General features: G+C 33.6%; 1 protein-coding gene across 1 annotated transcript in view; it reads left to right on the forward strand.

Moving 5' to 3' along the window:
* LOC131666910 (tRNA (cytosine(34)-C(5))-methyltransferase) overlaps positions 1-14642 on the forward strand; it is a 304687-nt gene that overhangs the window by 39058 nt on the left and 250987 nt on the right. Inside the window, exons 3-4 of the mRNA XM_058939987.1 lie at positions 8119-8203; positions 8269-8431. Coding sequence (XP_058795970.1) covers positions 8119-8203; positions 8269-8431 — 248 coding nt within the window. The remainder of the gene's footprint in view (positions 1-8118; positions 8204-8268; positions 8432-14642) is intronic.

Here is a 14642-nt window from a genome sequence, read left to right on the forward strand (position 1 = left end):
ATGAAATTGACTTTTGGGGGTTGCAACCCCTATTTTTGATCGGTGAAAAATTGAAAAATTGACATGAATTTTCGCATTGGAAATATAGTTTAGTTTTGAGCAGATGTTTATGTTTTGAAAGAAAATAGAGGTAAACAGTTTCTTTGATTTTAATTAAATTATAGGCATTGCAACTTCCGTTCCCAATGAAAATAAACTGGAAAAATTTATATGAATTCGTATTATAACTCTTTATGGTGTAAATTCTTATTTTTATACAGAATCGATAAAACGAGAAAATTATATTTAATCTATATTATCTTACATGACTCTTCTTTCAACTCATTTGTCTTTGTACACATTTTTTGATAGAGTGCTGCACGCTTACTAATATAAACTTTTATAAAATTTAATACAATTTAGAAGGAATAGTTTTTTAACATTTTTTATTTGTTAAAGTCTGAATAGTAATGATAATCATCAAAAAATTGTTTGAAATATAGGGATTTTTAACACCAGCCACAACGTATAATTGCAACATTTCGGCAGCCTTCGATTTCGCATTTTGAACTACAAGCATCCCCGAAACTGAAATCAAACGGATTATAAAATTTTTCCCGTTTTTCTTCGAGATATCCACTTTTGAACCAAGAATATTTAAAAAGATTTAAATATCTTGGTGACGAAAATTGGTTATGAACCAATGACTGAAGCCTAATAATATTATATCTCGAATGTAAATTAATATCGTAGTCCATTAAAATAACGTTATCTGAAAAACGTCGAACAAAGTTTTTCCACACTCGAAATCCGCATACATCTAATAGTTGGATTTTTCCTGTAGTTCCAGTTAGAATTTTCGTAACATTAACGATCTTATTTTCTGGTCTTGTTTCTTCAATTACTTTTTCGCAGTAACCACTTCAAGAATCTAGCAGCAATATACTGGTAGGACCAAAATTTGGATGAAAAATGTTCTTCAACCAAATTTTAAAAAGATCTGCAATAAAAGATTTTGTTCAACATTTTTCTACCAGCATTCTGTTATTTTTATATTATATGTAATTCTTACTTACCTGATAATTTGGATTTTACAACTAGTATATTGAAGTTTTAAATCTAAAATTTTCATATCTAGATCCTTTTTTGCATGTAATACTCAACGACGCAAATCTTGATCATGCACAATAAGACCAGTGTCAATAGCAGATTTAAAATTTTGTAATACATAATCACTAATTCGAGCATTTTTTTCTCTATACGAGGGTGGTCCGATAAGTACTTAGCCTCACCGCCCGATGGCGCCACTCTCGCAAAGAAGTATTCTATCACGTAGTACAACCTTCTCAATGGTTACTGTCAAGATTTCAGCCGGATCGGAATTGTAGTTTATTTTTGAGAGCGTGTGAAAGCAAGTGTATCCGTTGATTTATGAAAAATGGAAAAAGAGAAGTATCGGTCGGTGATTTGATTCTTGTTTTTGGAAGGGAAATCGCGCAGCGAAATCAAAAAGCGCTTGGATGCTGTATACGGTGACTCTTCTCCTTCGATGGCGACCGTCAAAAATTGGTTTAACGAGTTTCAATGTGGTCGCACGTCGATTTTTGAAGAGCCACGTCCAGGTGCTCCGAAAACGGCTACCACGGAGGATAACGTGACAAAAATTCACGATCTCGTATTGGCAGATCGACGATTGAAGGTGCGCGAGATAGCTAAGATTGTAGGCATCTCAAAAGACCGCGTGGGTCATGTCCTGCATGAAATTTTGGGCATGAGAAAGCTGCCGGCGCGATGGGTGCCGCGTTTGCTCACTCCGGACAACAAGCGCAATCGTGAGACAACTTCAGAGCAATGTCTGACGCTGTTTAAGCGCAATCCAAAGGAGTTTCTGCGTCGTTTCGTGACAGTCGACGAAACATGGATCCACTGGTATACACCAGAGACCAAGGAACAGTCGAAACAGTGGACTTTACCAGGCGAAAGTGCTCTCGACGATGGCGAAGACTGCCCCATCGGCCGGAAAGGTGATGGCCACCGTTTTCTGGGATTCACTAGGTGTGATCTACATCGACTACCTGGAGAGGGGCAAAACGGTCACAGGGCTGTACGATGCCGAATTATTGGGCCGATTCGACGTCGAATTGCAGAAAAAACGGCCCCATTTGGCGAAGAAAAAAGTGCTCTTCTGCCACGACAACGCACCGGGTCACACCTCCGCCATCGCCATGGCCAAATTGGTCGAATTAGGCTACGAACTGCTGCCCCATTCACCGTATTCTCCAGATTTAGACCCGTGCGACTTCTTTTTGTTTCCAAACTTGAAAAAGTCACTCGCCGGGCAGAAATTTGAGTTGAATGAGGAGGTAATCGCTGCTACAGAAGCCTACTTTTCAGACCTCGAGGAAACGTATTTTTCAGACGGGTTAAAGAAGTTGGAGCATCGCTGGGCCAAGTGTATCGAACTAAAAGGAGACTATGTTGAAAATTAAAACGCCACTTTTCCAAAATTTTCGTTTTTCTTTTGTAGGCTAAGTACTTATCGGACCACCCTCGTATAATGTCAAAACCGTGCTGGGGTCTGTTATTTCAGATTATGAAATAAACGTTTTCTAAAGTTTCAAGCTTTAGTAACTATTTATTCAAAATTTACAATGACTTAAATAATTCTAAATTTTTTCCGGTTTTCGCAAGATATTGTTATAAAAAAGAATTTATTTTATGTACCTTCATAATATTATATAATAGAAAATTATATTATGAATCGAACGACATCCACCAAATTTCTGTAGTATAAAAAACCAAATATTGAAAAACTGAAAAAAGTACGAGAAATAGATATTTAATTGTTAATAACAAATTCACTGTCACTCGCATGACGCCAACGATTTTTTTCATTAACCTAGACATTCGGAAGTGATTTAAGTCAAAATTATTTATGAAAAAAAATTTTTGTATAAAATTCATTTTTTTCCTTGTTTTACCGGATTATATAGTAGGTTGTCGTTAAAATAGTTAAAATATTTAATATGTATCATATTGTATTATCGTATTGCGCATGTAATTAGTGGTACAAGCAAGATATTTAATTGGTATAATGTTGTATTGTAAGTGGAAACAGATTTCAATCGCCTCAACGCCACCATTCCGTTTAGTTAGTATTAAGATCTACCTAAATCTGCCAGATCAAGATCAGCAGCAGGTGAAGAGCAATCACTAAATGTTTTATTAACATTTACTGAAAATCCGCATTCTTTTATCCGCAGTGTTGCCCAGTAGTATAACGTAAGCAAATCATCTGCAAGTAAAATATTAAAAGAATCGAATTTTTATCCATTTAAAGTGAACTTAGTTCGCAAACTAAATGAAGATGATTTTAATCTTCGTGTTGAGTTTTGTGAAGATATGATGGCACACATAGTTGAAGATTTTATCCTTCCGTCAAACATAACTTTTACAAATAAAGCAACTTTTCAGCTAGACAGAATTTTGAACAGACATAATTACAGATATTGGATAGCTGAAAATCCACGCTGGATACAAGAAGACCCTACAACACAGTACCCGCAAAAATTGATAGTTTGGGCAGGAATACTTAATGATCGTATTATTAATTTGATCTATGTAAATATTGTTAATTTTCTTTATATGTAATGTTTTCTGAGTTGTTTTTTGTTATTTCGTTTTTATTATTAATACTTTAAATATTTATTTTATTAATCAATATTAAATACAAATTTAAATCACATTTAATTAATTGTTCTCTTGCTTTTTATCTTGTTCTGGTTATATTACCTTCTCATCGTTAAGAGTCCTTTAAAATTTGCTTGAAAAACATACAAACATAAATAAACGTCACCAATGCAATAACATCCCTTCTCGATACATAATCGAAATAGTGCCCGAAAAAGTAACTGAATAAGTACCTGAAAAAGTAACTTCGTCGTATGAAGCATGTACTACATGTGGAGCCCAAGACTTAACTTATTGAGATATTGGCAATTGGAAATAGTTTTTATAAACGTTTTTACATGTTTGTCGATAAAGATTTTTTGCTTTTTAAACGTGAAGCATACGTAGCAAAATTTATCAGGACGATTGGAACGCTGAAAAATTCCCACGTTAAAAGTTGACCATCGTCTGAACAGAAATGTTAAACAACAAATTCCAGCACAAAAACTTTGATTTACGAGGTTTCTCCGGAAAGTATTGGGCCTACGTTTATATTTTCGCGCCATAGTGTTCAAGCGACCTCTGCCGGACAGAAACGTCAACAGTAAAGCCTCACGAATCTATTGGTTACTTACTGACACCTGCCGGACGTATAGTTCATGCGCAGCGTATCTTTGTTTACAGTGCCTTTTTCGTGTTCGTCGAATTTTGATATTGTCAAAAATGACTGAAAAACAATATCAATGAATTTGCATCCAATTTTGCTTTCAACTCGGAAAAACGAGTTCGGAAACTATTGAAATGATGCAAAAGGCTTTCGGAAGCGAGTGTATGAGCAAAACACGAATAAAAGAGTGGTATAAACGGTTCAAGTATGGTCGCACTTCTATCGATAGTGATTCTCGTTCCGGCTGACTTTCGACGACAAAAACCGCAGATAATATTGAGCGGGTGCGACTTATGACGTCGTATGACTGTGCGAGAACTAGAAGAAGACCTTGGGATACCAAAAACTATCATTTCAGAAATTTTAACCGAAAATTTAGGAATGAAACGCGTGTGTGTGAAATTCACCCCAAAATTGCTCACAGCAGAGCAGAAGAACATTTGCTTAGAAATCGCTCTGGACAATCTGGAAATGGTCAATAATGATGATAATGTGCTTAGAAAAGTTATTGCAGGTGATGAATCATAGATTTATGGTTACAATTCTGAAAAAAACAGCCGCACTTTTGGAAAAGTGGTGACTGGCTCCTCCGTCACGATAATGCGCCAGCGCATTCATCCAATCTTGTGCAGCAGTTTTTGAGCAAACATAATATCGCATTGCTTCGACAATCTCCATACAGTTCCGTCATAGTCCCTTGTGACTTTTGGCTGTTTCCAAAACTAAAAAAACCACTCAAAGGACACCGATTCGATGACAAAACAACGGTTGAAAACAATGCGACGAGTGTACTTAAGGCTATCCCTAAAAGTGAGTTCCAGGACTGTTTTGAAAAGTGGAAACATCGATGTGATCGTGTTATTCAATCAAGTGGGGATTACTTTGAAGGATGCCACCCACCAGATGATAAAGAATAACGCTAGCACGAAAATATAAAGGTAGGCCCGATACTTTCCGGACAGACCTCGTATGAGTAGATGACTAATCAACTGCCTTTAAAAGAATTGTTGGAAAAACAACTTAATGATGAAAAAAAACTCGCCGATGAAATAGTTCGCCAATATCCTGAAAAGGATTGTTAGATAGCAACCCATTGCTGAAAAAATATATAATATAAACATTAAATGTATAGTAGATGGTGGTCAAGAATTTTTTTAAAATAAGCATCTTAATATTCCCGGAAGACTATTTATCAGAATTGAACGAAGAGAATGAAAATTTAGTGAGTAGTTCAAGAGCTCTAGGCAAAACGTCATATTCAAAGGGCGGAAGTACAGGTAAAAGAGGGCTATTAACCAGCGTTAACAGGTTAATTATTTTGTGTATTGTACTCCGATTTAAAGAGACATATGACAAAATAAAATTGTTGTTTGAGCTCACTAATCTTAATAATATAAAAAAGAAATCGCAGTGACTCAGCTAATTGTGTTTCATTGCTAAAAGCTTAAGACGACTTGCGAAACGATTATATTAAATTTTCATCATCTATAAATAATAAGAAAGGACCCCGCACAAATCTTCTAAAAACTAGCTTTCGGCTAAATTTCCTAAAATTTTGCACAAAGGTACCCAGCAACATGCTGATCAACAGTCTCAATGGGCACAACCCACCAAAATCAAACTCCGACCTCCTACTATAGCTCCAAAACCCAAAAAAGTACTTTTACGGTTATTTCATGCTATAGGTTCAATTATTCTTTATAGCACTCTCATTCCACGCCTACTCTTTTTCCAAATTCTATTTTACTCTTCTACCCTCACCACCAATAAGCACAGCCCTCCAAACCCCCTTGTCTATTACCCCTCTACTCACTCTTTCATTAAATAACACTTATCCATATATCTTTATTCGTTATTTATTTTACATCCTAGACCCCGTTACCTCTTGATCATGTTTTTGTTACTGTTGTTTTCTTTAAAGGTTTTCCATTTAATTTATTGCAATTATTTCTTGATTTTGTTGATTTGCAGCATCCAGTGTTGAATTCAATAACAAACTGTCAGGGTATTTAATATTTTGTTTATTGTTGCGGATATCGTAGGTACCATAGTACCTGCAAAAATTGAATGTTTGGGCAACAATACTTAATGATCGTATTATAGGACCATATTTTATTGATGGAAATTTATCTGCTGAAAACTACGAAAATATGCTTCGAGCTTAAATAATTCCTGCTATAAGAAAAATAGTATGAGATAACTTTGAAAATATATGGCCTCAACAGGTTGGTGTAGCACCTCACTATGCATGAGACATTGGCGCGTATTTAGATGAGATATTTACTAATCGTTGGATAGGAAGAAGGGGTACAATTGAATGACCATCTAGATCACCAGATTTCACGCCGTAAGACCATTTTCATTGGGAAAATCTAAAGGGTCGGGTGTTCAAAACAAATCTCTGAAACTTGGAAGAATTACGGCAAAAAATCATAAACTAATCTGCTCTCATTTCTACTCAAACCATCCAAAATGCTATTAATGTTTTTTACCATTGATTAGCTTACTGTCAAAAAGTGAATGGACAGTTCGAGCACTTACAGTAAAATGTGATTATTGCTTCCAATAATTAAGTGTGAGAGATAAGGAGACTCACGAAAATTAAGCATCCCGATCTTGAGAGGCAAGAGATTCATGCTAATTAAGCTCCCCAAAGGGAACAGATTTTACTACATCCACGTCGATGTTTCTGAGTAACGTTAAATTAAAAAAAATTACATCACAATAACCTTGAGCCTTGAATATATCGGATGTGTATATCAATCGTCCGCGAAACTAATGTTGGGATGGGTATTAGTGATATGCGAAATACGGTGCCACTCAATTAAATAAAACTAATTTTAATTATAGATAGAAGAAAAATACATCAAGTGCACACGTGTATAAATCTAAACTGGATTAGGCATATTTAAAGACGGTGGCAATATGAATACATCAATCAGATTACCGAAATCTGTTCGGTAATCCTTTTCCATTTGAATCCGACGAAACCTACGACCGACCGATATGCCAACCAATGCAGCGGTTGGGAAAACTGCCTGACCGTACACGTGTACTCGTAACGCCCGAATATGCAAGAGAGGGGAGGGGGGAGAGTGAAAAAAAATATGATACCGATCTTCCGCGATCGGACGACCATTCTTTGCTGCAGATAATCGTCGCTACTACCGCTCGCTGGTGTTGCTGTTGCTTATACTCCACTTCTGACTATTGTTGTTGCCGATTGTAACCGTCGCGTGCGCTAGTACTGGAATCCCACATGCACCGGTGCCATGATAAGATACTAGCTAGGTGCGACCCAATCACCAACGTCTATAAACTCTAGCAAATTCGATCATATACCGGTCGAGATTCTTCAACAATCAAAAACCAATGAGACTGATCTTGAAAATAAACCGTTGTAAAATCAGTGACGCGCCTTATCTCACAACCTGCTCAATCTACCCTTTTAAATTCGCTCTTTCAAGAACCCTCTCTCCATCTTTCTTGATTTAGTTCTCCTTGTGTTTGCTATCTCGCTTCCTTCTCAGTCGTCGGCCGCTCTCGGCTTCGCCAATCAGGTGATTCACCGAACCTCGAATAGAGAAACAGGCATAAGAGTATGTATACGCACACACTCTCAGCCTGAACGCGACAAAGCCGTGATTCTTCGTTACAAATTTATTACTGTTGAGATTTTTCTGGAATAATTTGGAATGTGGAATAATTAGAAAGAATAGGAATGAAGGATTCATAATTATATCTATTTTTTTAAGTTAGCATTGATAAAAAATAAATTTTTAACTACATATTTTTAATTTCAGATTCTTGATATGTGTGCAGCTCCTGGATCCAAAACCGCACAACTGATAGAAATGATTCACAGTGATGAAAAAGTTCCCGTTCCTGGTAAGCAATAAATTTTTATTTTTTTCTTATAATGTTTGGAAATTTTAATTTAATTCAATTTCTAGATGGTTTTGTAATTGCAAATGATTTGGATAATAATCGTTGCTATATGTTGGTTCACCAAGCAAAACGATTGAATAGTCCAAATATTTTGATCACTAACCATGATTCATCGGTCATGCCCAATTTCACTTTCACTGAAGCAGATGGGAGTAAAAGAATATTAAAGTTAGTAGAATAATTAAGTCATATACATCAATTTTAGTAAAAACTATTTATCGATTTATGGTATTCTTTAGCCATTTGAAATAAATACTAATAATAATACTAACTCCGCGAATTTTTGCGCAATTACGTTTTTAATAATATATATAATGAAAATAAACTTGATTTACAATCGTGAATGGAACAATTTTTTTCTGATACATTATGAACGCACGGAAAAGGTTGGATGACTGCTTGCTATTTTGTTTTGATTCTTTTTTTCTTTCATTGAAATATATGTGTATATGAGTGAGACGAGCTGTCAATCTATATACAGGCAAGATGTCAATATCGTAAAACATGATAGAGGCTATAAAATGAATATTTGTAGCTTTGCCAATCAGTATTAATTTGGAATTGTTAGACGCAAGGTGCTTTACATTCACTGAATTGTGGATATAAATTAAGTTTCAAAAATATTTATAAAATGACATGATCATGACAAAATATTATGTTTCATCTACATGTGAAGATAACAGAAAATGACTCTGTTTACTTTGTCTTTCTTGAAGTAAAGCATAAAAACGATTGAAGGAAAGTTTCAATTGAAAATTGAAAGCATAATTAATTTCAAAATCAATGCATCTGCGCCAACCATTGTTATTTGTACCACATGCTACAGTAAAGTTTATAAAAATGAAAAAAGTTATTCTATTAGACTACTCAAAATTTAATTTTTGTTTCATAAGATCGAATGATCATGTGTGCAACTATTTTCTTTGTGAAACAATTAGAAATCGAAAATATATCAAAGTACAAGAAGTCAAAAAAAGGAACAATTTATAGTAAAATGGTGTGTAAAGTGCTTTTCTATAATTCATAGAGTTGGTTCACATAAATGTTTCAGTAAAGTTGAAAACGTTTCAAATCTTGTACAAAAACATAAAAATAAAGAAGTACATAAGAAAAAATAAATACATCTTGTCGAAGAAAATACCAGTGCAGATAACATAACTATTTTTCTTTCACAAACTCGTGATAAGTGTTAATAAAATCGCAGGAAATCGAAAATAAAATAATCTCTGTAAAAGATGTTTCAAACTTGCAAAATATCTCTAACTTTAGTTTAAGGACCACAGAAGGTGAATTGTTTAATTTGTCAAAAAATTGGCGATAAAAAAATTTTTGAAGGATATATAATAAACAAGCTTATATTTAAAAATTACGATGTGTATAATATTTTCAAGTGGAAAAAATGAAGTTCATTTATCCGAAAGCGACAGTTGAAATTTTAGTAACGGAATCTTTGGTGTCTTATAATGAAACAAAAATACAAATATTTTCAAAAGTTCTTGTGCTAAAGTTATTACAAAACCCAAACCAAAAAATAAAAAGTACCGCGATTAATATTCAAGAAAAGAAATAGAAATTATAATACAAACTTTGGAATTGATGTAGCACAGCATTTGTTAAAAGACAAAACCATTCAAATAAAAGAAAATCTACGTAAAAAACAATGACACAATAATATTGATTGCATGAATGAAGACAGTGCAAATGCAATAGAAAAAACTTGGACCAAAAAATTACCAGCAACTGTCAAAATTGAGAAAGGACAAATAAAAAAACCCTGTTGTAAAAGTCGCAGGCATAAGCAAAGCATTTACTACTCGTACAAATGAAATAGACATTGAGTCATACATTAATCAAAGAAATTTTAATAGCTATGATAACAAATGTAAAGTACTTCATGTTTATTTAAATGAAAAATCACAAACATCAATAGCAATAATTGAAGTTTCTTCAAATTTTTATATGTATATCAATAATAACAAAAATAGATTATTTATTGGATGTCAAAATTGCAAAGTTTACGAGATCATCAATATCATTCCATGCTACAAATGTTTAATGTGTATGAAATATGCTGGAAAACATACTGTAGATAAATGCAATGAAAATAATATAATTGTCCTAATTTTACTTTCAGCAATAATAAATACAAAACTGATTTTAATACAAACCATAGTGCAAAGGATAGTCTAATGTATGAAATATTAAAAAACAAAGTTAAAAAAAAACTATAGAAATGACTTATTATCTGGTACATACAACATACCACTATTATTTCGGTAAAATAGATCGCGCTTCAACTCAACAAAAGGTAACTAAGCAATCTAATCAAGCGAAACAAGGATTTAAATTAGCAAGTAATGCATCGTTATATTTCTTTATCTTCTTTGTCGACACCAAACCGAGCAGATAAAAACAGTAATAGTATAATGGTCTTATCTATGAGCATTTCTTTTATTTTCACTGGATTACTGCAAGCCGCTAAACTCATGAATCTACATATATCAATTAGTATATTAAACAGCGTTTAGTATTAGTATATTAGTATATTTATTACAAAGCTTATTATTAGTATATTATTATTAGTTTATATTAGTATATTATATGATTGTATTAGTCCTAGAGTCAAATTTCATGACCATATAAGAAGCGTGACGTCACTCTACTTATAGATATAGATATGATAATTTTTATTGCTCAATTAAAATGTGTTATCAAGAGTAATTTCAATAAATCAAAGTTATATAGATTTCTAAGCCATAGATTAAGATTATAATGTTTTAAGTACTTTTAACTATTAAATAGTATTGAATTTTAATGTGTAAACTTAATTTGTTCATAACTTTGTAAATGTTAATTATTATAGTAAAGCGAATATTATGAACTCAAGATGACTATCTGAGAAATATGAGTAAGAATTCGTTTCATTGATAACGACTTAGTTATTTCTGTTATCAATAAATAAACAATTAATAATTTATTTAAACAAATAATAGTATATAAATCGAAAGCGTTAATTCTATACATTGCAACGGTAGTCGATTCGATTAATCGATCCGTTCGCGATTCGGTACACTCGCAATGTTAGTTCGAACGACTAGAGAAAGGGGCGCGCGAGGGTTTGAATATTCAGTTAAGCCTCAGCTGCTTTCGTGAAAGTACCATCAAATATTTTGCACAGAGTTTCGCCGTGTTTTATCGAAAGTTTCCTGGGATTTTGATACGTGCGTGAGTGTATCGAGGAAGCAGCAGCAGCATTATAGCAGCAGCAGCAGCATTACAGCAGCAACAGGCAGTAGCAGATTTTGAGCGAGGCAGCGCAGCTGATCCAAGGAGCACCGTTTACATTTTCCTTCAACAATTACGGCTGATCACCGTAATTGCACCGCAGGGTAGGTGCACCTCCCTTTATTATTGCGCAACAAAATACTTCCTACGGTATTTTGTCTATCGCGTACTTTTTTGTATTCGCGCCGAGAGTTAGATTTCGCGGCAATTTTCGAATTCTCTCTCTCTCTCTCTCTCTCTACACCGAATTATAATCTATAATTGTGAATCCTATTCGCCTGCGTTAGTCTTTCGGCCCATAAAAGTCTGTAGTTTTTATTAATTAAACTTTGTTAATTTTATTCGCCGTTTACGTAATTTCGTTTCCTATTAGCTCAATAAATCTATAAAGGCTTAAGCCTTAATCCAATTTCGTCTAGGGGCTTAGGTGGATTAGGCATTAAGTCATTCATATTGAAGAGAGATCGAGTGTCACAAGTCAAGTGACTTAAGATGAGTTCAACTCGGTTGGAAAGAAGACACTGGAACGAAATCATTAAACGTAAAGGCGAATTCACGTATACTCATACGTGTTTAACGGAGCGGCGGTTACGATCGTGGGAGTTTGTGCGTTAATAAATTTCTCATTTTTGTAGAATAACCACCCCGTTACATCTTATATCTTTATTTATATGGGTCATTCTAATACTTCTCGTCAAAACCGTGCGCACGGGGTCAACCGATTTTGACGCCAATTTTTTTCTAGATTTCATATGTCAAAATATGACGTCTTGAATTTTTTCAGATTTTTTTAAGCAGATCTAGGGTCCCTAGATTTTTTCAAAGTCCCTAAATCGACCAAAAATCGGTCAAAAAATGGCCATTTTCAAAGTGTCATAGAATCGTCAATTTTGAAGCTACAGTAACGGGCGAGAGCTCATTCTCTTTTTCTTTTTAAGAGCTTTCCATTGGTATATTTCAAAATAAGTTTATGTGACCCGGAAGTAGCTAAACGGCCAGGAACGTAAAGCACATTTTATTCGATTTCCTCTTATCTTTAAAGCTCTGTAAAATTGTCAATTTTGAATATTTTTCATCGCACAAGACACCATTTTTTTGGTCTTTTCAAGACAAAAAAAAACAAGTCTTCATACGTAAGAAAATGTTCAAAATTGACGGAGATACTGCCCTTCCAAGTTTGCAATTTTAGCAAAAAACGCATTTTTTGCGATTTTTGAGTGCAGTTTTCAATACGTTTACCTATTTCTTTTGAGCTAAAAATTTCAGGAAATGTTCCAGAAGTGTTCAGAAATAGGGGGAAAAAAGTTCCGTAATTGGCATCGGGCTCCATCAAACGATAAATGGCATGTATTTTCATCAATTTTTTTATGTTTTTCCTCTATTCTTAAATAATTATGGAATCCTAAAAAAAAAATTTTTTCCTCTTTTCTTTGTCAATTACATTGCAAATGTTTTTCTGGTTATAGATATTTATAATATGTGATTTTATTAAATAAAGATAATTTAATTGTACCTGATAAATATACGTAGTTTTTGTGAGCGGTTTTGTAGAATATATTTACTTCAGCATACAAGCATTCATAAAATAAATCAAATGAATTGTAAATTGAAATAAATATCTTTATTTTTAAGCTATATTAACAACGTCAAACTCAGTATCAAAAGAATATAGTTTAGCTTTCATTGTATTTAAGTCTATGGGTAGAAAACAGTGATATTGCCTAGTGTTTTTAATAGTTTTTGCATTGTTGAATCTACTATCCTTCTTGGAAGAAAGCTTCTTTCCTCTTGCTTCTACGTCGTCATTGGAAACATATAGATATCTGAAATATTATCGAATCAATAATATATCTGATATATTATAAAAATATTTTTCAATAATTTTAACATACTTTATATCAGAGTCAGTTTTACTCAGATAATCGTACATCTGCTCGGCATCCAAAATGCAATGCCCTTGTAAGGCTGCTTTTCTTGCCCTGCGTTTTGCAGCAGCTCCAATGCCATCTGCAGCGCTTTTACCATGAGAAGTCATAAAAAAGTTGTATGATACAACTTTTAGACCAAAGTCCTCTTCATGGTAGCAGATATTAATCAAGTGATTTCTAAAAAAAAATAACATTCAATTGATATATGCTCAAAAATAATACAAGTACAATTTTGAAAGAAAAAGAAATGTCAAACCGCAAATTTAAAATGGAGAATCCATTTACTCTAACACTATTATGTATTCTCTTCTAGCAATTTAACATTTAAAAACGATCTTTTTTTAAATTGAAACATTTGTTTCCAGATCTCTTAAAGTTCAAGAATCTCTTTATCAAATCAAAGAAATTTAAAAACGACATAAGGGTGGAGGGCCATCACAGTCAACAATAATTAGCAAAATCTATAAAAATTATATATTTGAATAAATAGTATTATATCTTACTTATTTTTAAACTGGGTTGGAGCTCCATCACTGAAATAAATAAGCTGTGTTATCCAAGGAAACTCTTGCTTTATTTCATTGAGAATAGCTTCCTGGAATGCATTTACAGAATATGCTTGATGAGTTTTACTGTCCGAAATTACGCAATAACTTTGGCATGACACGTCACCAGTCCCATTATCTTTATAGTATAATACTCCAGTAAACAATGTAGCCTGCACATTGTTGAAATAAAGTCCTTGGGGTGAATTTTGAGCTATGAATGAATAGTTCTCGGCGAAATCTATAATAAGTACTGCAGTAAATCGATCTAGTGTTTTGCGACATTGACAATAATAGTCTTTTTGTTGAGAAGAAATAAAATGGTGCTGAGTTAAGTTGTATATATCTTCAGAAGTAGTATTTAAAAGCACCTCGAAAGGTTCGTCACACTCTATAAGAGATATTTTGCTGAAGGAAGTATTTTCTGAAGTATTACCAGCTACTTTAGTAGTGCTCCAAATTGTATATTTTACATTTCGCATTGACTCAATATCGATGCCATCGCTTAGAAATTGATACACGCTATCTTGAGATGGACAGCTATTGCATTTGCGGAACATGCAACATTTATTATTTGTTGAACAAACTGAAGCTGCAATAGCTTCTCTGTAGCTAATCTTG

This window comes from Phymastichus coffea, unplaced genomic scaffold (genome assembly GCF_024137745.1).
Source record: "Phymastichus coffea isolate CEN01 unplaced genomic scaffold, Cenicafe_Pcof_1.1 PCOF00004, whole genome shotgun sequence".
NCBI classification, from domain to species: Eukaryota; Metazoa; Arthropoda; class Insecta; order Hymenoptera; family Eulophidae; genus Phymastichus; species Phymastichus coffea.